Source organism: Sinocyclocheilus anshuiensis, unplaced genomic scaffold (assembly GCF_001515605.1).
Source record: "Sinocyclocheilus anshuiensis isolate Anshui unplaced genomic scaffold, SAMN03320099.WGS_v1.1 scaffold389, whole genome shotgun sequence".
In the NCBI taxonomy this organism is placed as follows: domain Eukaryota; kingdom Metazoa; phylum Chordata; class Actinopteri; order Cypriniformes; family Cyprinidae; genus Sinocyclocheilus; species Sinocyclocheilus anshuiensis.
Genome location: NW_015536494.1, coordinates 344,861 through 362,663, shown reverse-complemented (window position 1 = coordinate 362,663; position 17,803 = coordinate 344,861). Strand labels below are relative to the sequence as shown.

The window sequence follows — 17,803 nt, the reverse complement described above, 5'->3', positions numbered from 1 at the left end:
AATAGTTTAATCATAAAATAGATTGCCTTTAATTCTTGAATATATATTTTTTTAAATATCTCTATCTATCTGTATGTATATAATCATCTGTCCACTGAAGATATTGGCAGAAGTACTTGGTGCATCACCACTTTTGTCTACTTTAAATGTTGTCATATAAAAACATTATAACATAAAAGATAATAGTATTTAGATATTATAGCATATAGAATACATCACATTCTGAACGATTAAATGTTTATTTTTTTATTTTAAGCTTTCAGACATTTTCCTTTTTTTAAATCATTTTTCAAGACTAAACTGCATATATGTACATTTTTTTCTGAGTAACTCCTACTCCTATATATATATATATAGGTGTAAATCTTAATAAAAGTTAAATTTAAGAGTAAGAAAACGTATTAATAGAAGCATCTTTGAAATCTGTACATGTAGATGTATTGTTTAAATCAGTGGCGCCCACTAGTGGTGCATCAGTTGACCAGCTGAAAGAAAATCAAAACCACGAATTATGATAAGAAACCAAAACCTGATTTTATTCAAATACACACCTTATTTCAATGAGATGCATATATTCATATCTGTAAATATTTACTATTTATTTACACACAAGGAAGAGAAAAATAGTTATGCACTAAAGTAACTGTATGATTCACCAAGTCTTATGGTCTTATGTGTTTATCAACCAGTCATGAGAAAACAAGTCTTTCATAACAATATGGACAGCACATCCATGAAACCTCACCCTGACTTGTTGACAAAGGTGGGAAGAAAAGCATTGGGGGAAAATTGAACACCACTGAAGCAGCATTACAGACTTTCCAGGACATGGCAGACCATGTTGTACTTTTTTTTTGTATTTTTGTATTATTTTTTTTTTGTCTATTGTCAATTTCTTCTCTCCACTGTCCACAGACAATGTGGAGACATCCAAGTTCAGTTGGCAGCTTGTGGAGGTCCCTCAGGGATGAGGGAGGTGAAGAAAGTGCTGATGAATGACCAAGCGGCCGACAGGAAGCCCGGCTGATGCGGGTCTGCGTTCATGGGATCTTCAGGACCTTCCTCCCCACTGTCCCCCTCATCATCCTCCATTCCCTCATCCATCATACGCTCCTATAGAGAGAGAGAAAAAAAAAAGAGATGGGTAAGTTTGTTTATTATAAATACCAATAAAACCATTGCTTCGGTTCATGAGAAAGATGTGTATTAGTTTCAACGAATTAGTTTTAGGACGATATGTGACCATTTTAAGATTATTGGTATCAGCCAATAATTGTGAAGTATGTCAGTACTCCCCTGACAGTCTTAACAATACATAATTTTTAAAAATGTTTTTAAATATATATATTTTTTTTCTACAATATACACTATTGTTCAAAAGTTTGGGGTCAGTAAGATTACTTTTTTTTTTTTTGGAAGAAATTAATACTTGAATTTAACAAGGATAGATCAAATTGATCAAAAATGACAGTAAAGTCATTTAGAATGTTTCTAATTTCAAATAAATTAAAATATATTTAAAATATTTAAAATAAATGGTGTTATTTTGAATTTATTTGAAAAAATGTTTTGTAGTAATAACTGCTGAAAATTCAGCTTTGCATCACAGGATTACATTACGTTTTAAAATATATTAAAATTGAAAAAACAATTGTAATTGTAATTTTTTCTGTATTTTTGTACAAATAAATACATAAGACTAATTAAACATCAAACAGTAAATAGTGTGAAATAAATGCTCATTTGTTAATAAAAAATTACATTATTGCATTAAATGTACATATGCTCCATCTTTAAAAAGTTTAGACAGACCAAACCCATTATCATCTCTATTTTTCACATTTTAAAATAACAGAAAAGTCATTACATTTTTTTTAAAAAGAATTATGTATTGAGAAATCAGTCAAGCGTGTCCAAACTTTTCTGTTCTGTCAGTATATCTTGCTTTCTAGATATCTCCAACAATATTGGCAAAAGTCGACTACTATAACTAACCATCTCTTGCATATCCTGATTTTGCTCAGCCTCGTCCTGAGGACCTTCTCCAGCTATTGGATTCTGTAGTTCTGCTCTAAAGGGAAACCAGCCAGCCTGGTGCCTGGAGAACACAAACAGAGACAATGAAGTGCAAATACAATGTTCAGCTTCCTACAAGTCAACTTCTGCTTATCAGGAAGCTTCTATTTCGAACATGACCTACAGATAAACCAGCAGCATGGCACCGATCACCACAACGAAGCGGCCAAAGGAGGAATAGAAATAGACAATGCTGAGCAGAATGGCAGCACGTGACACTGTGTACATCCAGTCCAGCCAGTCTCGGTTGAGCTCATCGTCGTTCAACATGGCTCCTCCCTGAGCATTCATCTGGATGTTGGGGTTGGCAGGGCGGTCCTCAGGGGCAGGGTTGGGCCCCATAGGGGCTGCAGGTTCGTTAGGCAGAGCTGGCTGAGTGGCGGGGCCAGCACTGGGAGCGGGAAAGGGGGCCACGCCGGATGCCCGGGAGGCTGCCATGGCTGCATGACTGAAAGATTGTGAATAAAAGATTATGAACAAAATACTGCACAGTGCACACGGATGAATTGTGTGAATTAAATTAATTGGAAAGTAAAATTGGTCTGTTTTAATTTCATGTTGTCTTGTATAGAACCTGTATAGAAAAAAAGCTATGCCCTATATATCCATTTGCACTACTGGTGAAAATTTTTGAATAATGAAATTTTTAAAAAATGTTTTTGAAAGAAGTCTCTTATGCTCAGCAAGGCTGCATTTATTTGATGAAAACTGTAACATTGTGAAATATTATTCAAATTTTAAACTGCTTTCTATTTTAATATACTGTAAAATGTAATTTATAAATGTGATGGCAACGCTGAATTTTCAGCAGCCATTACTCTAGTCTTCAGTGTTCATATGTTGATTTGGTGCTTTTTATCAATTATTATTGGTGCTAAAATATTAATAATGGTGTTCTTATTATTTTTAAGGTGTAAAAGTTTTTGCTGCTTAATATTTTTGTGGAAACAGTGGTACATTGTACGATGCCAACATTATAAATGTCTTTCAAGCTTTGATCAATTTAATGCTTGCTATAATTGTTAAATAAAAGTATTAACTACTGCTGAAAATTCAGCTTTGCCATCACATAAATAAATTTCAAAAACATTTCAAAACAGAAATAGAAAACAGTAATTTTTCACAATATTACTGTTTCTACTGCATATTAGATCAAATAAATGCAGCCTTAGTAAGCCTAAAAAAATTATTTAAAGTCTTCTTTTTTACTAATAATTATTCCAAATTTTTAACCTGTAGTATATGATTATACTGATTTGCACAACTATTTTCTGAAATCTCAGCATGAAAGGCCTCAAATACATTATTCAGGGTCCTAACCTCATATTTATTAACAACTGGGCCGTAGTAACTTACTATTGCATGTAATAATGGCGAGCATACATCTGCTGCCACCAAAACATTTGCATCGGCATGTACATAGGATGGGCGGGGAAGCCAGCAGCGGGATCACCTTGCATGGGAAGAGGCATTCCTTCAGGTCTAAGTGGGAATTAAATATTCAAAATGAAACTCGAAGGCCTCAAAACTCAAAATGAACATATTTTGCTTTGAGTGGGTTATTTGAGAGTGTCATTTGTGTCTTTACCTCTGCATTACACCAGTAGGGGCAGGATTGAGGCCGTGTGTTTGTGTTGGGTTCTCCCGGTACCGTAGACCATCAGAGTTGGCTGAAGTTTCCTGACTAGGGGTAGAAGATGAGGAGGATGGACCAGCACTGTCTGATGTCTAGGAAGAAAAAAAGAAAGAATAATGGACAATGTTAAGACTTTAAAAATATCTTCTTTTGTGTTCAACAGAAGAAAGAAACTCATACAGGCTTGGAACAACTTGAGGGCGAGTAAATGATGACACAATCTGCACTTTTGGGTGAACTATCCTTTTAAAGGGGTCGTATGATGTTGCTAAAAACAACATTATTTTATGTGTATTTGGTGTAATGAAATGTGTTTATGCGGTTTAAAGTTCAAAAAACACATTATTTTCCACATACTGTACATTATTGTTTCTCCTCTATGCCCCGCCTTTCTGAAACACGTCGATTTTTACAAAGCTCATCAGTCTGAAAAGCGAGGTGTACTCTGATTGGCCAGCTATCCAGTGCGTTGTGATTGGCTGAATACCTCAAGCGTGTGACGGAAATGTTACACCCCTTAACATACTGTGATGCCCTGTCTGGCTGGAGCGACAATTCACAAACAGGAAAACCCATTATAAACGAGGCATTTGTTGCATCCAGTGGGGACATAATTACAGATTATAATGACTTAAACGGTCTGACTTATGCGTTGCATCGCGCCACGTAAACATAAAACCATGTCTGCATTTGTGATCGGAGAAATGACAAACAAGCGCTACTCTACACTGCTCAAAACTCGCGTTTGAATCAACAGTGGCAAATTCTTTAAATGAAACGTACTTGCAGACCAAGAGCTTGTAACACTCTAAAGAGAAAGGAAAAATTGAAATCGCATCATATGACCCCTTCAACATAAACTAAGATTTATAAATGCTGTAGAAGTATTGTTCATTGTTTATGTTAACTAATGTAGTTAACTAATGAAACCCTATTGTAAAGTTTACCAACATGATAATGATCCATTTCTTTTTTTAATCTATGCACTCACTAAAGAGCTGGAATCGGTGGTGCTAACAGGGCTGCCGGAAGTGGGGGATGACAGGGGGCTTTGTGACGCACACACCAGGTGGACCATGTGGTATTCATCTTGCTGTTGAGGTTGAAGAAATTCAGTGATTAGAATCAGTACAACAAAACCTGAGCTCTGGTCAAATACTTTAAAGGAATACAATAAACAACACTTTGTTTTATTAAAAAAAGTGGTCACTATACAAGTTTTGCATCCAGTCTGTGTCATTTGTATGAATACAGACAGCATGTTACATGTCCTACCAGAGACAGTAATATACTGGACCACTGTTACACCACAATAAAAGATGCATATCACTCTGTCCCACAGGCAGCTTTGGGGACCTCTGATCACTGTCCGGCTCATCTTTTATCGACCTACAGGCAGAAACTGAAATCGGCTAAACCTGTCATAAGGACTGTAAAAAGATTGACTGATGAAGTAGAGCGGGATTTACAAGCCTGCTTTGACTGCATTGATTGGAATGTTTTTTAAGCTGCTGCCACCAATCTGGACCAGCTCACAGAGACTGTAACATCATATATCAGTTTCTGTGAGGATATGTGCATCCCTACCAGGACTCATTTAACTTACAACAATGACAAACCGTGGTTCACTGCAAAACTCAGACAGCTCCGTCAGGCCAAAGAACATGCCTACAGGAATGGGGACAGAGTCCTGTTTAAACAGGCCAAAAACACACTGACATAAGGGCCTTTCGCACCGCAGGAACCTTTTCATAGTACCAGAACTAATTGTGGAACTACCCACTTTTTGGCGTTTTCGCAACCGCCGGAACTGGGAGCGATTTTAAAACCGGCCTGCCTTTTTCGAGAACCAAATTCGCTCCTACTCCAGAGCAGGGTCTAACCAGCACAACTGGTACTAATCGTGACGTAAGTAGACATTGATTGGTCAAACGCGTACGAAAACCCCCTCCCCCGCCATGATTTAAAACGCCGTGTAAACATACTGTAAACATTGTGTCAACTTATTTCGCAAGTATGGAGAACAGCGATAGATGGACGGACGCTGAAGTGCAGGCACTTGTAGCAAATGTAGCACTGCCAGTTGTCGTTGGAGATTCTTAGTCCTCCTTTCCGTTCTTTCAATCGCTTTACATATACGTCGACATTCCATGTCCATTATTGTGAAACCCGCGAGACACAACAAACACACAGCTCCTATCACAGCGTCCTCCATCCTCCTGTTGTTAATGTTGTTCTTCTTTGTTTCTGTTGTTGAACGCCGCGCACAAATGACGTCGCTGTCGACCAGTTCCTAGTACACACTGTCGGTGCGAATGCAACCCTTTAAATGGTACTGGGAAATAGTTCGCACAAAAGCGTCCCAGTACTTTAGCACTGTCCATTTAGTTCTGGAACTAAAGCGGTGCGAAAGGCCCTATAGGAGACCAGAGTGGCTAAGAGGAACTACTCCGAAAAAGCTGAGAAACCAGTTTTCTGTCAATGGCCCTGCATCAGTGTGGAAAGGACTGAAAGACATCACCAATTACAAGACACCATCCCCCAGCACTGTGGAGAATCAACAACTGGCCGAAGAGTTAAATGAATTTTATTGCAGGTTTGAACAACTCTGGGGCCGTTTACACAACGTTTTCAGCCAAAAACGGGAAACTTGTTATGCGTTTTGACTGTTCGTTTACACGATAACGGCGTTTTGGGGACTGAAAACCAAGCGGTGGAATGATAACAATGAGCTTAGATTAATACTAAAAATGTAGCTTAGAAAATGTAAATAATGAAACATATGCATGGATGAACAGTTCATAAGATCAATAAGACGCATTTAGAAAATAGATAGGGTGAAATTCCATTTCATGCCGACTTTAAAACATAAAAAATAATTATAATAATAAATAAATAAAATAAAAATCACCCCAAGATCATTTGTGGTTGGATGGCCTAATAACTGCGCCATAAATATCTAAAAAAATGAAAGAAAAGATTATGAAGGTGAGATACAAAAGTTTTAGGATCTATAAAGTAAAGCGGTAATTTCAACATCTCAATCAGAAACACTCAAACTATTTGAAGCACCATCAAACTTCTCTTCAAAACATTTGACTTGTTTGACCTACAGGCAGAAACTGAAATCAGCTAAACCTGTAATAAGGACTGTAAAAAGATGGACTAATGAAGCAGAGCGAGATTTACAAGCCTGCTTCGACTGCACTGATTGGAGTGATTTTGAGGCTGCAGCCAGTGCCCTGGACGAGCTCACGGATACTGTAACATCTTATATCAGTTTCTGTGAAGATATGTGCATCCCTACCAGGACTCATTTAAATTACAACAACAACAAACCGTGGTTCACTGCAAAACTCAGACAGCTCTGTCAGGCCAAAGAAGATGCTTACAGGAATATGGAAAAAAATCTTGTATAAACAGGCCAAAAACACATTGAAAAAGGAGATCAGAGTGGCTAAGAGAAACTATTCCAAAAATCTGAGAAACCAGTTTTCTGCCAATGACCCTGCGTCAGTGTGGAAAGGACTGAAAGACATCACCAATTACAAGACACCATCCCCCAGCACTGTGGAGAATCAACAACTGGCCGAAGAGTTAAATGAATTTTATTGCAGGTTTGAACAACTCTGGGGCCGTTTACACAACGTTTTCAGCCAAAAACGGGAAACTTGTTATGCGTTTTGACTGTTCGTTTACACGATAACGGCGTTTTGGGGACTGAAAACCAAGCGGTGGAATGATAACAATGAGCTTAGATTAATACTAAAAATGTAGCTTAGAAAATGTAAATAATGAAACATATGCATGGATGAACAGTTCATAAGATCAATAAGACGCATTTAGAAAATAGATAGGGTGAAATTCCATTTCATGCCGACTTTAAAACATAAAAAATAATTATAATAATAAATAAATAAAATAAAAATCACCCCAAGATCATTTGTGGTTGGATGGCCTAATAACTGCGCCATAAATATCTAAAAAAATGAAAGAAAAGATTATGAAGGTGAGATACAAAAGTTTTAGGATCTATAAAGTAAAGCGGTAATTTCAACATCTCAATCAGAAACACTCAAACTATTTGAAGCACCATCAAACTTCTCTTCAAAACATTTGACTTGTTTTTGTACGCTGCATCTGATTTGATATTTAAACAAATCAGAAAACAGGACTGTACCTTTCTTAGCACATCCCTCAACTGCAAGTGATCCTGAAGAAGCCGTCCAGAATAGACAAGTCTCTGATCCTTGGATAACTGAAAGGAGGAACATAAACATGGACTTTTTATAATTAAGCTTGTCTAAATGCAAGAAAGGTAGGGTTTGATTAGAAATGTGTTCACTGAAATCTCCTAAAATAAAAATGTCAGCATGTAAAAAAAAAAAAGAAATCATCACTAAGTGCCAGCAAAGTATAAGGAACTAGAATCTGAACTGCACAGCTCTGCATGGGGCTCTCGGGCAAAATACCAGCAATGCCAAACATTCCTGTAGAGCAGGTGGCATCTAGCTGCCATTTCCTGAAGTCAACAAGTAATTTTATAGGATTCTTCTAAAAACACTTTTAAATCATCATAAAAACATGTTTCAAAAGACCTAACCTTGGCTAAAACGGTAATTCTGTGATTTACAAATAGAATGCTCTTTAAAAGTCATAAACAAACCTTTCTCGAACCCGGCCAAAGCACAGAATTATGACATACTTAACTGCTTATTTTAAGTCCTTACGTATGAAAATAAGCAGGCCACCCAAGATGTAGTTGAGTTTGTTACTTCATCTGACCAGATTACATCACTTGCTCACCAATGGATCCTCTGCAGTGAATGGGTGCCAACAGAATGAGTCCAAACAGCTGATAAAAACACAATAACCCACAAGTAATCTACACAACTGACTCCAGTCCATCAATTAACATCTTGTAAAGTCAAAGCTGCATGTTTGTAATAAACAAATCCATCATTAACCTCAATCCATCAAGTTTAAACGGTCACTTCTGGACAAAATACCAGTCCATAATCCAAAAGAACTCTTACTCCAGTGAAAGATATATTTGTTTAGAACTGTTTTGGACTGTTTGTGCTTGTAAACGATAATTAAATAAACACGCAGCTTTTAGCTTTTCACAAAACATGGACTGGAGTTTTGTGAATTACTTGTGGATTATTGTGATGTTTTTATCAGCTGTTTGGACTCTAATTTTAATGGCACCCATTTACTGCAGAGGATCCATTGGTGAGCAAGTGATGTAATCTGTTCAGATGAAGTAACAAACTCAACTACATCTTGGATGGCCTGATGCTGGTGAGTAAATTTTCAGTATTTCTCATTTTTGAGTGAACTATTCCTTTAAAATACTGCACTAATGATTAGTGAGACACTAACACTTGGTCATACTACTAAACAAAGAAAGAAAATGCTCCTAATATGATTGTTCACATAAATACAGTTGTTGGATAATTGGCAACAGACTGACTTACTTTATAATAGAATAATAGTCTTGACAATAATATAAACTCACCGGCTTGCTAGGATACACTTTGGATATGTGTTTTTTCAACTTTTCTACTGTCCAATTCAAAAAACAATTAATGGTCTGGTCATCATACTTCTGGTTGGGTGCCTTGATGACAAGAGTAACGGGGCTGTCAACTGTACCCTGGTCCATGGTTCATAATAAAGCAGCGCTTGAACTCTGAAACAGGAAAATCACACTGCACTGGTTGTCCTGTTCAAGGACAGGGATATTTTCCTTCCTTAGACTTGATTCATGGTTGATAAACTGTTTAAGTATCCTTCATGTTGCTCTCCAGACAGTCTCCGCACTCATCAGACATACAATTTCAGCGCGAGGAATGTGGCAGCGGCAGGTGGATGCACTCAATCAGCCTATAAAGAAAAACAGAGGGAGAAGAAATATGTTACTCGTAAATGCAAATGTGCCACTTCCTTCTGTATAAAATACCAGTTTTGCCTGCTAACTGGCCTGTTAAATCACACCACTGGCATACTGGCATGAAGGCAATGGTAGGTAGAAATTAGATGATAAGCTCATTACACTCTTAACACCTAACACAAGCATGGCAGCTCTGAGTCTTTACATTTTGTGTGTCAGATGTCAAATCAAAATTATCCCAGCAGTTGGATCAAATCTACATAAAATGATGTACAGCTGAAACCATTTACTAATTGACATGTGACATTTACATATATGACGATGGCTGACGCTTTTCAACAAAAGTAAATTATCATAACATAAAACAATACAATTAAAAATAATTTATGAAATAATACGATAATACATGCATCATATTCGTGACAGTTATCAAGCACATACAGATACAAGACTAGTAACGTTACTAAGTAACTAAACAAAACACTACAACACATATTGTGGCCTCAAATTAACTGTTTGTCTGCTTGATCAGAAAATGAATATGAATTACTAAAGTTTTATATTTAAAATGATTGTTTAACGGTAAATTACCAGTAACGTTAAATGCACAGAAAACAAACACGCATCAGACGATAATGACCAGCTAGCTAGCCCGAGCTAGCCAGTGAGCTACAGGCTCAACATTAATCCCACAGACAGCAAGAATGCTCGATATGAGTCGGCATTAAAATAAAGAGAGTATTTTGTAGACATCAGAAGAGAAAACAAAAAATATACGCACCCGAGTAAAAATATCTTCCCCAAAGATTGTTTTCGTGTAAAATGGAGTCACTCCGGGTGTAACTCCGGAAATGTCGTCAGTGACAGCGGAACAGAGAAGACAGTTCCTAAATTTGGGCTTCATGACTGTCCACGACTTTCCTGTTCCTTTCAAAGAATACAACACTGTTCTAAGAGCTATTCCCACAGGTCCAATCCAATGCAGCTGGTCAAGGTCCATATTTTATATGGACACAAAGATACAAAGGAGTCGGCTTTGTTAATGGATGGCATTTATGACAAGAAATGCAATAATAAACACATTCGCCTGATTTTTCAGAAGAGAGACCGTATTTTTCCTCGTGGCAGATCCCATTGGGCTGCCTTAATTGACAATAGGCTATAGACTGGAGAAGAGCATGGCTGTTACCACATAAATATTTTCTTCCTAACAAGACCAAAGAAGCCTACTTTAAAATACTGCATAAAACATGCCGTTAATTTAACTGTGTCCGAATATGTTGATATTTAAAATATTTGCACATTTTGTGGTAATGAAGATGAAACATTAATACATTTATTTTTTACTTGTGAATTGGTTCAGAAGTTTTGGTTGGACTTACTCCCATTTAAACATGTGTACGATTACCCTTCGTTGATTTATTATTATTTATTTTTTTGAATGCTTCTTGATGTTTCCCTGAAAGTGTTCGTATATTTCTGTTTTTGAATATAAAAAAAAGTGCATTACATTTGGAGATGTTTCCACATACATAAAAGGAGCAGGTATGTACTGACCTGAGATCAGCTTTGCGATTTCTTTCTTTTATCGAATACAGCTATATTGTAAAAGCCGTTAATTCAGCATGAAGGCGAGGCCTCTTCTCAAAAGACAAACACCGGTTCGTGAAAGAAAAATAGGCTATTCCAATTCTGTACCACACAACTCTTCAAACTTAAACTTATTATTTAACATTAAATGCAGCTAAACTATGTAACTCAATTACATAGGATTTTTTTTTTTTAGATATAATTTCCCCATAACTTTATATGCACCTTGTTCAAAAGAGTTTGTCAATCAGTCAAAATGAGTAATTCAAACAACCTCAAATCAGGGAGCAATTTTGATATAGTCAAGTCAAGTCACCTTTATTTATATAGCGCTTTTAACAATACAGATTGTGTCAAAGCAACTTTACAGTATTAAATAGGAAACTAGTGTGTCAATAATGCAAAATGACAATAGCAAACACTCATTTTTTTAGTTAAAGGCAGTTATCATTGAATTTCAGTGATGTCATCATCCAGCTCAGTTCAGGTTAAATTGTATCTGTGCAATCAAGTCGATGATATCGCTGGAAATTAAGTGTCCCCAACTAAGCAAGCCAGAGGCGACAGCGGCAAGGAAGCAAAACTCCATCGGTGACAGAATGGAGAAAAAACCTTGGGAGAAACCAGGCTCAGTCGGGGGGCCAGTTCTCCTCTAGAGCAGTGAATCTCAACCTTTTGGCGTACCGGACCCCAATCCAATTCAGAACCATCCTCAAGGACCCCCAGAACAAAATTGACTCGTATCATTTGTGTCTTTGTGAGGACCAAATGCAGTCAAGTATAATTCAAGTTAGCTGACCTGTCCAGTATTTGGCCATATCATCAGCTATATTGGATTTTTCTTTCATGGGAACATGTCATGTCAAAATATACAAAATTTATACAAAAAATCATACTTTATACGGCCCCCCTGGCCTTATTCAAGGACCACTAGGGGTCCACAGACCCCTGGTTGAGAAACACTGCTCTAGAGCATTTGTGATTAAAAAAATATAATTTGTTTAAAAAATAATAAAATGTTTAAAGAAACACAAAGAAAGTTTCTAATGAAGCCTTTATAATTTAAAGTTTCTGTGAAAGATGAGTGTATGGGTATGTATGCTTTAGCATTAATCATTAAATGTGTTGTTTAAAAAAATATATATATTTATTAAACAACAAATTCTAAATTTAAAAAACAATAAAATATTTAATAGAAATAAGTATTTTTTAATTGCACAAACAAGTGTTCACATTACATACAGAATAAAACCAATTCTCTAAATAAGGTTAATGATGCCTTTATAATTTTATCCAATTATAAAATGTTACTATGAAAGATGAATGTGTGGGCATGCTTTAACATTATAAATTAATACAGAATACAAAAAAATAAATAGAAATACATTTTAATCTCACATTACATACAGAATAAAGCCAGTTCTAAAATAATAAGCATTTTGTGGTACAGCCTCAAATATAATTTACAGTCCAGTGTATTTTGTTATTATAAAAGCCATGCCACATCGTTCTTCCTGTGTTTCAGTTCGATTGAGATTGCTTCAATTTGTTTAAAACATCCTGAGTAAGTCTTTTGCTATACTTATTAATCTTGTGATGACCGGGCATCCATCCAAGGAGAAAGCGATGAAAGTCTGTCCAAGCGAAAGCGAACATGCTTCGCCATTCTTTCTCCAGCTCTGGAAAGTTGGCCTTCTCGTCCAAAGATTTCCGTAGCTCTGAAAAATAGTGATCCAGAAGGCCAGGCACTCTCTTTTCACACTCTTTCTCATCCATACAGCTGCCCAAAAAGTAAATAACATCCTTCATCCCACATCCTCCACCAACATACTGAAAATCAACAGCTGCAACCTGTAAACCATCCATGGAGAAGCAGAAATTAGCTAGTTTTGCATCACCATGTAGAATTGTCTTAAAGTGGCAGTTGTTGAGGATGCTGTCTATCTCTGCAGCAGCTGCTTTGAGTTTTTGATCTGACATGGCTTCTAGCTCTTCAGGCCTTGTTTCTAAATGCCAATATGTGCCTATAGGCCAAAGCCCTTCTGGGGCAACGTTGAGGAAAAGTGCATGTAAGTTGGCAATCCAGCTGAGGCAGGCCTTTATTTCAGCATCATTAACATAGGTTTTTCTCACCGGGAATCCGACAACATCAAGGTCCTCTAAAACAATCAACTGCTCATCACCAAATGACTGGACAGCAAGACAAGCAGGAACTCGGCATTGCTCGTTGGTAGTGTAATTTTGGTACCAGTGACTTTCTACTTGATAGGATCGCACCTTGCGCTGGTGAGATATGTCTGTGTTCCAGCCCCCCGGATGCTTCTGGTTTTGGGGAAACATCACATGTTTGACAACCACAGAGGGACGGTCACATCCCTCCAAGTGGACTCGTAATATTTCACCATAACCGCTCCACAAAGTCTGAATCTTTGTACCAATCTGCAGAGACTTTGCTCCACATGCTTTCAAAACTAGGTCTTCGTGTTCCTGCTTCATTCTGGAGATTAAAATTAGCAGAACATTTGGTTTGAATTATAATGCATCATCATTTAGCGTCAAGTTACCACTGAAGAAGTAATTATTAGTACCGGAATAAAAGTCAGATATAAACGGATTCAGTTTAGATTTTGGGCTGAAATTGAAATTGACATAATTTAGGAAAAGTCTGGATAAAACGATATCTTGGTTGCAGCTTGATCATTGAATGAATAACCATAAAGGTCAAAATAAAACAAAAATGAATGCAAATCATTAAATGTTTTGTCGTATCTCAAAGAGCAAAGGAGGAATCGGCGAAATTGGCAAGCTGCTGACTTTACGATACAGCTATGTATACATTTACCTTATGTATCCTGAAGCGAAACGTGTTCGGCTCGGCAAAGGACGATGAAAATGAGGGTTCATCTTCCGGCATACAGAACAATGCATTCTGGGAAATGTAGTCTTTGGATGAATAAAATCAACCTCAGTATTCTTTTGACAATTGTGTTCTCATTGTTATTTCTCAGAAAAGATAATTGGATACCACGAGGAAATTGACTTTTTCTCCAGTGTGTTGTGGATAGTTATTAAAGGGAGAAACAAAATATGTCTGACTATTATTTTTTATTAAGTCTTTTGAGTGACAATGATGAGTGTTCTACACAGCGTTTTACGACCTATGATGACTGGAATGCTGGGAATCCTTTAAAAGCTGAGTAAGAAAACATAATCGTTTTGAGAAATTCAGAGTTTTAATGAAGCTAAATAACATAATAATATAATGGCTTCTTAGAGTCAATACGATTAGCTCTAGAATAACATAATTCTGGCTGCTGGTCCTTTGTCATGTCTTAACAAACAAACACTCTGCATTTTTTCTGTTTGGAAAAGAGTAAGATGGAGAGTCTGGTGAAATCGAATGAGATTAGCAGATTAAAACACTGAATACAGAGAATAAATCCATAGCATTATATGCGTTTCAGTTCATCACTGGAGCATCACAGTTTATCAGGTGAGCACAAATGATAACATATTCCAGTGTGCTGTTGAGCTCCATCCATCATCTCTTGGTTTTGGTCGTTGTACATTTTCTACAGGTCCACCCTCCACTAGAGGTCAGTCTAGGCTTTAGTATTTTTGCGCAGTGAGATCACTGGTCTGACTTCTCTTTAAACCCTTATGTTTGTATTGTGGAATAGAATTTCATACATTAAAACTTTATGAGAACTCTGCAATGTATTTGTTTAAAAAAATGATCATCTTGACTTATAGTGTTACATTTTTGTGCTACCTACTTGTAGAGGTGCACAAGAACAGAGGGGTCGTGTGATAACTTTGTATGAACTGATTTTATGTGTGTCCACCACTGACTCAGAAAACCAACCTTCTTTTTCTCATCTCACCCCCAAATGTCCATTTTCAAACATGTGGCTCCCATAAACATGTAAATAATATGTGCGACACACACATAAAAATCACCTACATCTGTTTTTATATATATACTGTATATATATATATATATATTTAAGTATAGTATATAAGTATATAAAATTTAAGTTTTTAAAGAAGTCTCTGACAGCATTTATTTAGTAAAAAATACAGTTAAAATACAATTTAAAAGGTATTTTCTTTTATTATATATTTTAAATTGTAATTTATTCCTGTGAGAGCAAAGCTGAATTGTCAGCAGCCATTACTCCAGTCTTCAGTATCACATGATCCTTCTGAAATCATTCTAATTGGTGCTCAAGTAACATGATATATTTGTATTTATTTATTAATTTATTTCACATTACCCAGTATCATGCTTTGTTATTAGGTCATGTAAACTTGCAACACTGTTGAGACTGAATGTTTATGTATCTTTTTATATATATACAGTATATATATATATATATATATATATATATATATATAATAATATCAATTGCAAGAGCAAATATTGTGATAACAGCTAACAAGAAAAAAACAAGGATTAGGATAACAATTTATACTATACTTATTAGTATTCTGAGTTCTGTTTGGTATTCAGTATTGAAACTTTGATTACTGGTAATTAATACTTTTAAAATAACAATTATTACATTAAACATATATATATCATATTAAAGTGCTTCTCAATCCAGTGGTGATCCATACACTTCAACCTCACACAGTGTTAGATATTCCTCCCGTCCTGGAATAACAACATTAATGTAACGTCCTTCCGTTCCATCACATTCAAAGGTGGTGGAAAACCCAGGAGGAATGGAAGAGATCACAGCACACCTGAAGAAATAGTGAGTTAAACATTTTGAGACATTCTGAACGACCATCCATATTCAATGCAGTGTAGCAAGTCAACTTAATTAAATATAAGTGATGAGATTTACCACACACACACACACACACGCACATACAGTATTGCACCCATTTGTAACCAAGTTATATGTTACACTTTTAGCATTATAATTTTCATACTGCAGTAAATTCTCAGTGTATTTAATGAAAAATTGAGAGAGCTGAATCATTTACCTGGGATTGTTATTGCCATTGTTGTCTAGACTGTTTCCAATTCTGATTTCTGCCCCATTCAATCTTTCAGGAGCACTGTCTGCTCTGTTTGTAATTACCACTGAAAACACTTTGTGCCTTTTCAGTAAATCCAGTCTCCACCAGGGATTGAGGTTATTTGAAGCGTGGGAACATGAACCATGACTGTAATCACCATCTTTGTTACAATGGCATTGGATGCAAAGCTGTTTCCATAGAGGGAAATCTGTGTAGCTTTCGCTTTTAAAGCCACATTTTCACCTAAAACAATACATGGGTTCCAAGTGAATTCATAGTTTTGAATAAATAACTTGCCTTACAATCAGGAAAAGGAATATATGACAACAACATTGTTAAAGCTGCAGTCAGTAAGTTTTGCCTCTTTGTCGCATCTCTGTTTGAAAACCTGGAATTGCAGCTGGGTGCGGAATTATCTAGCTTGCTTGGGTTGTGAGTCGGCACGGCTCCAGCGCGGATTAATCTAATTTTCTGAAGAGTATGTGTGTGGCAGTCAGTCACCGCACCGGTGTGGATATTTAGTGTACTTCGCAATCACAGATTCTAGCCTACATCTTGGAATATATGACTCAAATAAGCATATTCACCGTATATTGCCATCTGAACAAGTAAGTAACAAGTCTACAACGTTTGTTCTGACCAGCTGAGGAAAAAAGCATTACTATAAATCTCGCTACCAATGGTGATTAAATCTAAAGATCGGTTAGCTCATATCACATCAAACCGTTCAAATTATTATTATTGTTATACTTTATTCTCAAATGATTAATATTAACAACATCAGCACTGGTGACTATGAGTATAGTGTGTATTAGCGTGTAGATTTCAATTTCTAATCTAATTGTCATACTCTTCAAATGTCATATTAAGAAATTATTTTAACCCAAAAAGCAAATTATGCTTCTCGCGAGAGTTCCTCAACCAACGACTCGGTCTGACATGACATCTCGCGAGAGTTCCTCAACCAACGACTCGGTCTGACATGACATCTCGCGAGAGTTCCTCAACCAACGACTCGGTCTGACATGACATCTCGCGAGAGTTCCTCAACCAACGACTCGGTCTGACATGACATCTCGCGAGAGTTCCTCAACCAACGACTCGGTCTGACATGACATCTCGCGAGAGTTCCTCAACCAACGACTCGGTCTGACATGACATCTCGCGAGAGTTCCTCAACCAACGACTCGGTCTGACATGACATCTCGCGAGAGTTCCTCAACCAACGACTCGGTCTGACATGACATCTCGCGAGAGTTCCTCAACCAACGACTCGGTCTGACATGACATCTCGCGAGAGTTCCTCAACCAACGACTCGGTCTGACATGACATCTCGCGAGAGTTCCTCAACCAACGACTCGGTCTGACATGACATCTCGCGAGAGTTCCTCAACCAACGACTCGGTCTGACATGACATCTCGCGAGAGTTCCTCAACCAACGACTCGGTCTGACATGACATCTCGCGAGAGTTCCTCAACCAACGACTCGGTCTGACATGACATCTCGCGAGAGTTCCTCAACCAACGACTCGGTCTGACATGACATCTCGCGAGAGTTCCTCAACCAACGAC

The 17,803-nt window shown here is 37.0% G+C and overlaps 2 protein-coding genes and 1 pseudogene across 2 annotated transcripts; all 3 read right to left on the bottom strand.

Moving 5' to 3' along the window:
- Nucleotides 1-515: 515 nt before the first annotated feature.
- herpud2 (HERPUD family member 2) lies at nt 516-10,486 on the bottom strand. The gene is made up of 9 exons (XM_016482895.1): nt 10,390-10,486; nt 9,234-9,601; nt 7,893-7,970; nt 4,704-4,805; nt 3,665-3,804; nt 3,433-3,558; nt 2,201-2,524; nt 1,996-2,098; nt 516-1,113 (listed from the first exon to the last, which is right to left on the bottom strand). Exons 2-9 carry the CDS (start codon nt 9,378-9,380, stop codon nt 937-939), a joined length of 1,197 nt encoding a protein of 398 aa, XP_016338381.1. The 5' UTR covers nt 9,381-9,601; nt 10,390-10,486; the 3' UTR covers nt 516-936.
- A 2,018-nt stretch (nt 10,487-12,504) lies between these two features.
- pkdc (protein kinase-like domain containing) lies at nt 12,505-14,111 on the bottom strand. Its single transcript, XM_016483825.1, has 2 exons — nt 14,041-14,111; nt 12,505-13,695 (listed from the first exon to the last, which is right to left on the bottom strand). The coding sequence occupies exons 1-2, from the start codon at nt 14,100-14,102 to the stop codon at nt 12,720-12,722; spliced, it is 1,038 nt and encodes a 345-aa protein (XP_016339311.1). The 5' UTR covers nt 14,103-14,111; the 3' UTR covers nt 12,505-12,719.
- A 1,685-nt stretch (nt 14,112-15,796) lies between these two features.
- On the bottom strand, nt 15,797-17,218 carry LOC107686621 (fucolectin-1-like; annotated as a pseudogene).
- Nucleotides 17,219-17,803: the final 585 nt, after the last annotated feature.